Raw genomic sequence first — 12663 nt, 5'->3', positions numbered from 1 at the left:
CTCAGACCCTCACTGATGCCGATGATCCACTGATGTTCTCCACGTGTTTCCAAGAGAGGAGGAACAAACCTGAAAGAGAGTCTGAGTCCAGAGCAATGAAAAACATCCAGGCCTCATCGGTTCTCCAGCCTGGACATGGTGAGGTCTGCGTGTTTACACTCATGGGTGAATGTGACTGGTCCTGTAAAGCATGTTGAGACAGCTGAAGTGGTTTAATACAAGGTCAAGCAAACACAGGAGTCAGCTTCCTTCTGCTCTCCATATCTCCAGAACAGCTGTGAATACTCAGATCACCCACATTAAACACAATGTTTGTTGCTTCTGTGATGCTCAGACAGTTCAAAAACTTATAAAGAACTTTTTCTTGATTAAAAGCACCTGATGGCCGTGATTCACATGGTTTTGCTTGGACGCCTCCACCCAAACTGTTCTGACAAAGCTTCCCTCGAAACATGAACGTAAAGACAAACACTGGTATCTTCAAATGTATAGTTCTGGTTTTCTTTAATATAGAATTTGACAACCTAAGAGCAGAGCCCCCCTTTGATTTCTCTGACTTCTGATCCAACTCCAAACTGCTGCCAGACCCCAGGTTAGAAACCTCTGCCTCTGAAACTCTCCTCAGTTGGAAATACTGTCAGCATATAGAGCGTTCAACGGATAATAGGTGGTGGATATGTAGTTGTTGCCCCGGTTTAGTCAGTGTTTCATCCGCCTGATGTGTGTGAACAGTGTCAGATACTTGACGGAAACCTGAGGATTTAAGGAGTCGTACCTGCAGCTCAGCTTGTCGGCGCGGTGATTTGTTGTCGGCGCAGAGGTTGAAGTGAGGGGAGAAATTCAAAGCGAGACACTGGATCAATCAGTGGAGTCACTAACACCCTCGCCCTCCTCTCCACTCGCCTGCGCTGCGATCGATGCTCATAGAAATTTCATGAACTTTAAACTGTGATTGACAGACGGCTCAGGTCCCCGGAGAGACGGCGAGGGGACCGAGAGAACAATAATAACTGATAATCAATTAATCTGAGTGCGTGCGAGGATGAGATCAACTGTCTTATTGTGAAATAATGTTTCAGGTGTGTATTGACAAGGATATGAATGTGTTTTCTATTAATTTTATGTTATAGTAGGTGGCGTGTGACGTGTTTGGGAGCACCTGATTTTCCCGGAGTTTGTCGAGTGTGTTGGTGACGTGCGTTCACCTGCAGGAGGCTTTAGAGACGTACGCTTGGCCGGAAGTTGCGTTTGTGGCAAAACGTCTTGTTCGGAGGCCGGCGGCAGCGGCGTGCGACGCGCCAGCAGGCGTGCTGGTAACATGCAGCTGATCACACAGCCGTGTTGACACAACAGGAGCCGTGTCGGGGCCCGGCGCTCGCCTTTGATCTCCGCTCGGCTGTCGTCTTTTAATAGACAGCAGAATTGTGCCCTCCGCCGGGGGAATCTCCGACTCTCAGCAGAGATGTTTCAGATATCAAAGAGCACCGCGGCGCCGCTCCACTTACACAACGGGGACCTGTGGAACTAATGTCGGGTAATTAGCCGCTTCTGCGGGGGCATTTTCGACCGCTACTCCAGAAAATAATAACTTCTCAGGTGGGGGGCCTATTTCTTTAAGGCACTGTTCCTCCTCCCGTCGGCCCCGGCGCTCGGCGCTCATCACAGGGAGGTAATTATTCGCTGATTAACATGCTGGATCTGGGCGGATGTCGGCTCTAATCACAGGGGGCGTTGCGTCAGCGGCGGCTCTCGGAGGAGGAAGCAGAAGGGAAGTGGGTGTTGTTCTGTCTCCGAGTCCCAGCAGGCGCCACGGTGAGGATACCTCAGATGTGAGGAGGCCTGATCAGCACATACATCTTCAGTCAGACTTATTTTTCCTCATTTAGTCAAAATCAAACCTCCAGACAGCGATCAGAGCCAGTGTTTAACTTTAAGTGGTGTTCGTGTTATCTGAGGACTTGTGAGCTTTTGAAGATTTTGGATTTTTACAAATTGCAGCTTCACTTAAGGAACTGGATTTTTTTTCAAGTTTCATAGAAACATCAGGATTCAGTGTGAAAAGCACATCCGTGTAAATATCTGCTGCACAAGCACTGTGAGTGTATAACCGACACGCTGAAAGCTGTTTACTGCCTCCAGTGTTTTAACTTAATGCTAAGTCAGAAAATTTAATGTTAAAGAATTAATGCAACGCATGAATTAGCATCAAGACTCTTAAGAGCAGCTTTTTGAAAGCAGAAGCTGAACACACACCGTCACAATTCAAGAGTTTTATCATCGGCAGCGAGTACAGTAAAGTGAAGTAAATTCCCATCATCTCACAAATGGAACTGTTTTTTTTTTCAACATCATAATGAATCTTAACCTTTTCAATTAAAAGAATGAAATTATAATTGTTTAAGAAAAGTTAAAATACATCTGAAATTGGTTTGAGAAAATTGTTTTCAATTGTTCTCAAGTTTTCTCAAAGTCTGACTTGTGAAGTTCAATTTTTATTCCCAAAAAACAAAAAATCAGACCATTTTTAAATATGCAGACCAAAAAGGGGTTTGAAATCAGTGTCAATATAATTATTAAACACTGAAAAAGTAAAAAACTGGAAAATCAACCACTGAAAAGAAGCCAGAATAAACCCAGTGAAACTACACTTAACTAAAGACTCCAAAACACTTTGAAATCTTCTTAAAGCATCTAAACTGTATGAGTAACAGGAGGAAAACCAGGAACCAGTCAAAACGTAGTTTAACTACTTCTGAGCCGAGGGCTGAAACAGAAGCTCAAAAAGCTCAATAAAGCAGTAAAGAAACCTGCTTAAACAAAATCCACTCCTAGTAGGAGAATCCGTTTGACCACATATACCTTCAGTACGGCAGGAAAACACACCCATTTAAATCCAGTCAAGAACTGGGGCCAAAAACAAGAAAACAATCCGGAAACCAGGAAATAAACACTTAAACACCACAAAAGCCACAAAGGAAAGAAACACGCTTCGAAGCAGTCAGATTGACGATATTGAAAATCAATCCAGCAGTAGTGGTGTGTCTCCTCCTTATTGACGCGTCTCCTGTTGTTGTTGTTTCCTCTGGTTTGTCGTCTTGTCTTCCGTTGTTGTCACGTTTCATGCTTGTTGTCTCCTCCTTCTTGTTTCCTCCTGTTTGTTGTCGTGTCTCTGCGCTGATGACTGAGTGATGAATTGAAGTCGGTGGGCTAAAGCGGCAGATCAATAAGCCGGTGAGCGGCCGCGCGGCGGGGTTATGGCAGCCTGTCAGCGGCCGCCACCGCCGCCGCCGCCGCGCCTGACGCCAGTTGGCCACTTGACAAGCAGCAAAACAAATCAGGCCGTCCACTCCAGGCGCCGCGTGTCGTACATCTGTCAGGCCGGGCTCATCAGCGGCGGCCACCGGCGGGCGGCGGGGCCAAACGCCGCCGCTGACCCACATCAATCAAGCGGCGGAGGGGGAGATGGGAGATTGCGGTGCGTACTGGAGAGGCGTTGGGGGAGTCGCTGGCCGGTGCGTCAGATGGAATCTATTTGAAATGATAAGTGTGATACAGGAAGAATCCACGCAGGGCCGCCGCCGCCGCTCATAAAGTCCGGCCGCCCGGCGGGGGACATGACTGCGCCTTCAACAAGGCCATCACAACGAGGCGGCGGCGGGGTGGGCGGCGGGGGGACTTCACGTGCAGGTTTCATCTCCGGCTGGTAAATATGTACAGAGCAGCGGCGTAGAAAAACAGATTCACAGCGAGAGCGGGAGGCAAATAAATGTAAACAGCTGGAGGAGGACGATGTAAACATGTGTACATGCTCCTGTGGAGCGTGGAGCCCCGCTGCATTGTGGGAGCCGAGGAGAGCGCTAACGAGCCTGTAGAGGGGGAGCCGCTGATCCAACAGCAACCCCCCGCTCGGCCGTCCTCACCGCACCTCACCTGAGAGAACATGAACTCAATATCACAGTCCGCTGCAGTCACCAGGCCGGTTCTATCGTATTGTATCGTCATGTTATGGACATGTTTTAGAAACCAAGATATCTAGAACTGAAACCGGTTGAAATTCAGTAAAAACGCTACGATCACGTCAGGAATAAGAGCCAATGAGCAGCTGAACCAGGCCAACTGACGGTTCCACGCCTCAGATGTTGTTTGGGTGTCGTCGATCATTGGAACCCGTTCGATGTTGAATCACTTCCACTCTTTCCTCTCTGGAGGCGACAGGAGCTGCTCTTCTCCTCTGCTGTCCAGGAATAACTCCAACATGTCACCAGCGAACCCGCCCTTCGTCCTCCTCCTCCTCCTCCCTTTCCTCAGTCACTTAGCCACCTAATAACGGAGCGCGCCGCTCAACGGGACGCCGACCAGCCGTTTGATCACTCTCACAGCGCGAGCAGAGAGGCAGAGCGATAAATACTTGATTAAATATATAAAGAATGGCCCTCTGCCTGCTCTCACCTCTGAATTATCTGCCCGCGCTCGCTCTCGGCTTTATAAAAGGGCTCAGACAGCAGCAGAGAGCGACGGCAGCGGCCTCCTCGCACACAAAGAAGAGCAGAGGAGAAAAATCAATACAAATTACGATGGAGAAAGTGGCACTGATGCCTGGAATTGCAGCATATGTTTACACTAAATCAGGCAATCTGTCTTCATATGGGCGGTGTAATGCGTGGGGCGGGGGAGGCGGCGGAGGGGAGCCGGGCCAGCCGAGGGGGGGGGGGGTCAGGGTTCGCGCCGCCAGCCGCCGCTCTCCAATTACTGCAGCTCTTTGCGGGGAGGCAGCCGCTATCGATTGGCCGGGAGGAGAAGCGGGAGCCCTGCAGGCAGCCAATGGGGCGCTGGGGTCAAAGGGCAGCCGGATTTTAATAAGGAGAAGTAATGGACTTAATTTCTGCAGTGGGAGGGGAGGGACGGGGAGGGAGTCGAGTCTGTCCAGAGGTTCATTAAAAACCTCCATCTTGGTGTCATCCTCCATCTGCGGTGGGAGCCGCCGCCGCCTCCGTCTCATTCATGGATTCACGCGCTTCAGCCGGGAAACAACATGATGCCTGAAACGCATCGTTCTTCACAACGCCGGAGGAATCGCTGGCGTCTGATTGGCTCATCGGGATAATCTGATCTATTTTGATGGGCTTCCCAGTGAGAGCCAGAATGGAGGAGAAGCTTAGCATGTCGTTCGTTTGTATCTGTTTGACTCGTTCTGACGCTCTGACCAGTCGGTATTTGTTCAGACATGTCATGCGTTGACAGGGTGAGAGGTGGCGTTGGTGTAGGGCACAGATGGAGGTTCCAGTCGGGTTTAGGATCAACAGCGACGCCCAGATGCAGATCGGATTCAGCTAACTTAGCTTATGCATCATATTACAGGAGAGCAGCTGTGCAGGTCTGCCTCTGCGTCTTTATCCTTCCACCGCTTTGGAAATCAAAGTAAATTGTGATGCAGATGAAGAGTTGAACATCGCACCTCCACCTCCTCCGCCTCCTCCTCCTCCTCTCCGAGTGTAAATGGGTTTTTATTCAATTGCAGCGGCTCCCGTCGAGCCTGGCTCTTGTTCTATAAGTTGCGCTGTATGTTCGCGGCGTCGGGAGAGGATCCGGTTTGGGATTCGCCGCTGATTGCTGCTGCAGTCGTCTCGCTGCATTATCTCCATTCATCCCGCGCTGCTCCGCTGCATCCACCCAAAAAGTCTCCCCGGGATCCCACAATGAGCCCGGGCTTGCGGCGGCGGCGGCGGCAGCAGGCGGAGGTAATGTATTCAGGGCCGCAGTCTGCTTCCTCTCGCCAAAGGAATCCAACATGGCAGCGGCGAGGGCCTCGTCCCTCAGCGCTCTGTCACCCTTCAGATATCTTCCCCACCCCAGTCGCAGCCTTGAAAGCCCTCTTTTCTCCTCCGCCGCCGCTTGAAACGGGCTCCGACAAATTTGATTTAGCAGCTCGCGGTCGCCCATTCCCGGGGAAAGAAAACAAATATTGTTATAATGGTAATAACATCTATTTGCAGCGCCGGCGACAAACGGCGGCGGGGCCCTTTGAAGGAGACCCCTCTGTGCCGCCGTATCGCAGCCTTATTCTTATTCATGAAACCCGCGGTTATGCATATTAGCGCAAACTAGCTATTCTACTCAGCGGCATTTGGTGTGTCAATCATCCTTACAGGATACAAGAGCCAACGGTGACAAAAGCGGAGTGGGCAAGATCGGCTGACAAATTGTCCCCAAAGTCAAATTTGACAGCCTTTTATGATTAATGGGCTTGATTATGGAGAAGTATCTCCCCGAACTCATTTCCGGGTGTTTCTGCGGCTCTGCTCCGCTCGGAGGACGAAGAGGAGGAGGGAGGCAGATTGTTTGTGGAGGTGAATGCGTGGAAAAGAAAAGGAAAGAGAGAAAGGGCTCGGCTGAGGGGAGGTGGGATTGAATTAGCGACGGAGGGAGAGGAGAGGTGGAGTGTGAGGTCTCGTGCTTAATAAATAAACAGCAGCGGAGATAAGAGAGAGAGAGGGAGAGAGATGAGCAGACGGGCTGCTCGCTCGCCCCGTGCGTTAGCGCTCAGCGCTAATGAGAAGCTACAGGGAGAAGCTGGAGATCACACAGAGGGCTGAGGAAGTGTGGGTGTGTGTGTGTGTGTGTGTGTGTGTGTGTGTGTGTGTGTGTGTGTGTGTGTGTGTGTGTGTGTGTGTGTGTGTGTGTGTGAGGCGCCGGGACGTGAACCTAGCCTGAGCCTCCATCACGCTTCAAGCTCTTCAGTCTTTCATGAAGAAAACTGGAAAACTGAAATCTCTTCTCAGACGCTTTGTGTCCACGATCATGTCAGTAAGTCAAGGCAAAGAGTTCCTGAAAAACTCTTAAAACATGATGAACCTTACGCTTCCAGGACCTGCCTCCCTTTGTGGATCCAACATGAGTGACTGAGGAGATGAGCAGGGGGCGTCCGAATCACCTGCCTGACCCCCGTCCTCCCCATAGACCAACACAATGACCATAAACAGACACAAAATCACCATAAAAAGAGAATAAGAGCAGAGAAAGGGGCACATGATGAACCAGAGTGAGGCTGAAAGGTTTATTTCCCTCGTTTTCTCTCTCTCTCTCCCTCCTGCAGCCTTGAACGAGCCCACCATCGACTACGGCTTCCAGAGGTTACAGAAGGTCATCCCTCGCCACCCCGGAGACCCCGAGAGGTTACCTAAGGTCAGTCCAGGTGCAGCTCAGAGGTCGGAGGTGGGATGAGGAGCAGCATATTACCCAGAATGCAACTGTCAGTCAGCGCTGCCGCTAACGGGCTTCTTTAATTAATGTGGGTTGCGGCCGATGAGGCGCTGCAGGGCCGGCGGTCCCGGCGTGGACGGCGAGGACCACCTGCCCTGCCGGAGCCGGAGGCTCCTGGAGGTGTTGAATGTGGCGCAGGACCGAACTGGAGCCGCCTGATTGGATTTGTTGGTTCTGCTCGGCGAGCTCTTGGCTGCGCTCGCTGCCAGCGGGCCAGATTGTTTCTGAGCCTTCAAACAGGAAACAGCTGTTTATGGGAGCAAATCCCTCCACCGCCGCCGCCGAGTTTTGTTTCCTCGGCGCTGGCGGGCGGGAGGGCGGCGAGTCGCTGGCACGGCGCTGGAGAGCCGGGACGACGCGGCTGATCAGGCTGGATTTGTAAGAAATGTCTGTTTCTGTTTGAAAAGCACGGAAACTGGTGTCAGATCAGCTTCTCCCAGAAATAAATCAGCCCGCTGTGGGGAAAAGTGGTTAGCAGCGGTACTGCACCAGCAGAGGGTCTCTGGTTTGAGTCTGGCTTAGTGGTATTTTTGTGTGGAGTTTGCATGTTCTCTCTGTGCGGGTTTTTTTTTTAATTTGTTTACCAGGAGCTTTAAAAAATGTGACCCTTTATCAGACCGGAAGCCATGTTTGGTAACTGTCACATCATCCCTGCTGCTGGCTGTGGAGTGAACCGGCTGTAAACTGCAGGTCTCGTGTTTGGAAATACTTGTAAATATTAAACGTTGAGACGATGTTGGACCAAACTGAACTAAGGTTCCATGAACACTTTGTGAAATCTGATTCAGTGTTTTTGCAAAATGACTTCTCTGTGAAATAATGTGAAAAATGTCTCCAAGAATCCCAAAAATGGAGAAATTAAAATGCTTTAAATAACCGTCTGTGATCAAATCAGGTATTGATGATCTTAGGATGCTGATTGGATGATGTGGTGAATGGATGAAGGGTGTTCCAAATTGAATTTTCACGTTTGAAAAACTGTGAAAGGACAGTTTATTCCCCTCACAATAACATGCAGGGAGAGGACGGAGAGCAGGAAGACACCTGAATGATAAAATGATAAAACCTCACACTGTAAATGAGTTTAGGATCTAACTGGCTCTAAAGTTTTATGATCGAGCTGAAATGTCAAACTCTTTTAGTAAATCATCTTTAGTGTGAGTTATTTACAAATTGCTCATGACATGATGCGCTTTCAGGTTTGGCAAAAATAATCCTAACAGTCGTAAAAAGCAATTTGTGCTGTTTGGAGATTTGTTGAGTGATAAATTGTTAAAACGGAGTGATTTCACATCTTAAAATGTAACAGAACTTTCTTAGCCGTTTGTAGTGAGTGAAAGATGTGAATCAGCTGCTGTTTCCTGTTTTCTGCTCAGGATCTCTGCAGGTTCCTCAGTAAAGATCAGGCTGGAAGAAACACAGAGCTCCTTTAAAGAAACTGCTGAAGCAGGTTCAACTGACTGATTTTGCAGCTTTTTGCATCGTCTGTCTGAAACTCCACATCTGCAGCCGCATCTGCAGAATTCAGAGGCTTTCTGCTCCACATCACTGAGGGCTGAAGCTCTCTGCAGGTTTCTGAAACTGTCTGGGGCTTCCTTAAGGCAGCCCTCTGAAGCTTTCTGAACTTTACTAAAAGTTTACAAAGGTTGCTGCAGATTTCTGGAGCTTTGTGAACATTTCTAAAGCTTTCAGCACATTTCAGAAAGTGTCTAAAGCTTACTGAAGGCTTCATAAAGTTCTGAAGCATTCTGAAAGTTTCTGAAGTGTTCCACAGGTTTCACAAAGTTTCCGAAGCTTACTGAAGCTTTCTGCAGGTGTCAGAAAGTTTCTGAATCTTTCTCAGAGTTTCTGAATCTTTCTGGGAGTTTTGGAAAGTTTCTGAATCTTTCTGCAGGTTTCAGAAACTCTATGAAGCCTTCTGAATCTTAAGGTTTGTGCTAATTTCTGAAGCGTTCTGAAAGTTTCTGATGCTTTCTGCAGGATTCTGGCAGTTTTTGCAGCATTCCAATATTTTCTAAAGCTATCTGAAAGTTTCTGAGGGTTTCTGCAGATTTTTGTAAAGTTTCTGGAGCCTCCTGAAGGTTTCTGAAGCTCAGTGAGACGTCCCAGGTGGACGTGATCAATGAGGTTTTTAGACTGAGAGTCAGGAGTTGAGGATGAAGTTCAGAAACACCGGGAGGCTCTGCTGGATTCTCCTGGATTCTGCTGGATTCTCCTGGATGCTGCTGGTCTCTGCTGGTTTCTGCTGGCCTGGAAGACTTTGAACCACTCCACCTGTGTCCCCTTCAGATCGTTGAACCGCTGGTTCTGGACTAAACTAGAACTTTTCTGAGCAGTTTTCACGTTGTGATGTTTACCTGGCTCTGAGCTTCGGCTGTTGAGCTGCTCCTGGACCTGTCTGGGCTTTCAGTAGTTTTTGATCGTGAACTGGTTTTACTTCGCAGCCAGACCAGTAGGTCAGGTAAGCAGTCTGTTCTTTACAGACAGGTCCTGGTTCTGCTCTGGTTTCAATGCTGCTCTGTGCGGATTGGGTCTGATCCCGGACTGGTTTGGACTCATGCTTGGTCTGGATTGTTATTCTGGTTCTGAACTGCTTTTAGTGGAGCTTCACACTGGCTTTGATTCTGGCTTTGGGGCTCCGGCTGGATCTCCTCTGAACCGCCTGTGGTCTCAGTCAGTTCTCTGGATCTGGACTGGTTTCTCAGCCTAGACTCTTTTGGTTCTACTGGTTCTGCTCTAATTCTCCACTGTTTTAACTGGTTTTGCTCCACTGTTAGTCACATTAAAAAAGGTTTTCCTCTTTAATCAGCTCAATTCTTCATCTTCACTCTGAACTGCTTTCTTTCTTTCAGCACACCGTCTAGACTAGTTAATGTTGAATGATTGTCATTTGTTTTTATTTCTGAGCATTAACCATTATAAAAACAATTTAGCTTTTATATGAGTCTCTGTTTGTGAAGCAAGATTTTAAAAGATTCATTTCAAGTTTATGTGGAGAAGAAAAGAAAAGTAATAAAAAGTTGATTGAACTTGCTTGATATGGAAACACAATTCGGCTCCTTTAAGATCTGAGCAGAAAACATCAGTGTTTACACACTCTCTCTCTCACACACACACACACACACACACACACACACACACACACACACACACACACACACACACACGGAGCGAGCAGCCGTCAGGTGTCCTGTTAGTATGAAGAGATTATCGCGGCTGCAGCCGGCTGCGAGGACGCTAACTGAGGCAGATTCTCAGAGGCAGCCGGCGGCGGCGGCGGCCGGCGCCGGCGTCAGATGGACTCTGACACTCCAAAGCAGCTGCCAAATTGAAACCATTTATCAAAATCTGACATCGGAGATCCAGTCACCAAAAAAGCAGTTTATTTGTAAATTGATACTAATAGTGAGCGTGTATTGTCTGGACCTTTGATGGCCTGATTTGCAGCCAGAGTGGAACGTCAAACACCCTCCTCCTCCCGCTCGCCTCCATCTGTCTGTTAAATATTTATTTATTCAAAGAAAACTCAATACGCCGCCGCCGTTTCCCCCTCCCGGACGCTTTGGAATCAGGGAGGAAAAGCGGCGCTGGGCGAGGTGACGGGACGGCGACCGAGCGGCGGCGGGTTAAACCGGCCTGTCACTTCTCCTTGGGTTTCACCTGCAGCCGCCGCTCGCCGCGATGGAGGGAGACATCTGCACGGGCCGGCGCCGCAGATTGATTCGTCGTAGGTGGAGGATTGTGGGAGCGTTGAGCGGGGCTGATGGCGTTAACCTCAGCCCGAAGAGTGGCGAGAGGAAAAACCAGAGCTCATGTCAGCTGAGAGGAGGAAAACTGGAGCGAGACGGGAGCAAACTTTAGAAAGAGGGAAGCTGCTGGCATATCTTCACACAGCTGAACTAAACTAAACTAAGGATCGACCGATATGACTTTTTTAGGGCCGATGCCGATTATTGGTACTTACGGAAACCGATAACCGATATGTCGAACCGATATTCATTCGCAGTAAAAATGAACATTTTGCCGTCAAAATGTAGCTGTGGGTGGGACATTGTTACACAGCCCAGAGTCGTGACTTCAGGCAGAGAGAGAGACGGCGGTATATATGATCTAAAGAGCACGTTTTTAAATAAATTTATTTTATCGGCTATCGGTGGAAAAAAAGGCTGATGCCGATTATTAGAAAAAAGCCCAATATCGGCCTATATAATTGGTCTATCCTTAAACTAAACATCTTCCCTTTGCACAAAAATCTGCAAAAAACTAACAGCGCAGCCTGGTTCAGCAGAGAGACTTAGAAATAGAAAGGAAGTCACTGTTTCCAATGCTAAATGCACTTTAGCTTCAAGTTACACTTTAAAACTTTAATATTATTTTCACCTAAAATGAGTCTATCCAGGCTGAGAACTGTGGAGATCATTAACCTCGGACAGCATTGAATCCATTTATTCAAATTCTGAAGCAAATATTTCCCAACATTATCAGAACATTCCAGTTTTTACGATCTGCTTTTGATAACGATCCAGATGAGCTGCTCTTCAGGTCAGCGGCGTATCTGAGTTATTGAACCCATTTTTAACAATGATTGAGGCACTCGAGGTGTGTGTGTGTGTGTGTGCGTAGCGACCCGTACGATGCAGCCTCAGCGTGTCCGCCGTGTCGCGCCGCACCCCCCAGCTCTGATGGCTGACCCCCGTCCGGACCCGCGGGGCGCCAGCGGCCCGTTCGGGGAGTCTTAATTCGGGCCCACTTCATGAATGAGCAGATTTCCGCTGTTCATTGAGAATAATGAGCTCCGTCCGATTCATGAGCTGAATTTCAATCGGCCGCCGCTGAATGGAATTAACCCCGCGCCGTGTCCCACATCATTAGAATAGCCCCGCGCCTGATAACCGCTAATCTGGAGATCCGGCGCGATGCGGCCTCCTCCTCCTGCTCCTCCTGCTCCTCCTCCTCCTCCTCCTCCTCCTCCTCCTGCAGGTCCATCCATATTTTATAGAGATCAGCGGGGCGGCGGCTGTATCTGTAGCTGTGCTCTGGGTGATTTATCATTGTTAAGGCCGCTGTCTGATGGCTTCTCCTCCAGGGTCATGCTGATCCCCGTTCGCCTCGCACCTCCTCAACCACGGAGCCGGCCCCCCGTAATTAAGCCCCTTGAAACCAATGGAAGAAAATAGGGGTGGGTGGGGGCAAGAAGCGAAGGGGGAGAAAAAGGAGGAATATGTCAAGGGATGGACAGAAGAAGGGCGAGGGCGGCGAGGCCGGCTGAGCCCGCCAGAGGATTTTCTCTCTTTCAGGTTTTTAGGTTGGAGAGCGAGACGCTCTGCTAGATTATATCTCGAATATGTTTATAAAGTGAGCAGCGAGCGACATCAGGATATTATTCACACAACAAGATCTCTT

The 12663-nt window shown here is 49.1% G+C and overlaps 1 protein-coding gene across 2 annotated transcripts in view; it reads left to right on the top strand.

Moving 5' to 3' along the window:
• Positions 1-12663, top strand: part of LOC115400966 (transcription factor COE3) — a 112460-nt gene that overhangs the window by 84164 nt on the left and 15633 nt on the right. For both annotated transcript variants that reach the window (XM_030109067.1, XM_030109059.1), the window contains exon 11: positions 7094-7182. In XM_030109067.1, coding sequence (XP_029964927.1) covers positions 7094-7182 — 89 coding nt within the window. The remainder of the gene's footprint in view (positions 1-7093; positions 7183-12663) is intronic.

Source organism: Salarias fasciatus, chromosome 2, assembly GCF_902148845.1.
Source record: "Salarias fasciatus chromosome 2, fSalaFa1.1, whole genome shotgun sequence".
In the NCBI taxonomy this organism is placed as follows: Eukaryota; Metazoa; Chordata; class Actinopteri; order Blenniiformes; family Blenniidae; genus Salarias; species Salarias fasciatus.
Note: the sequence above shows the minus strand (reverse complement) of the source record. Positions and strands in the feature narration are given on the sequence as shown.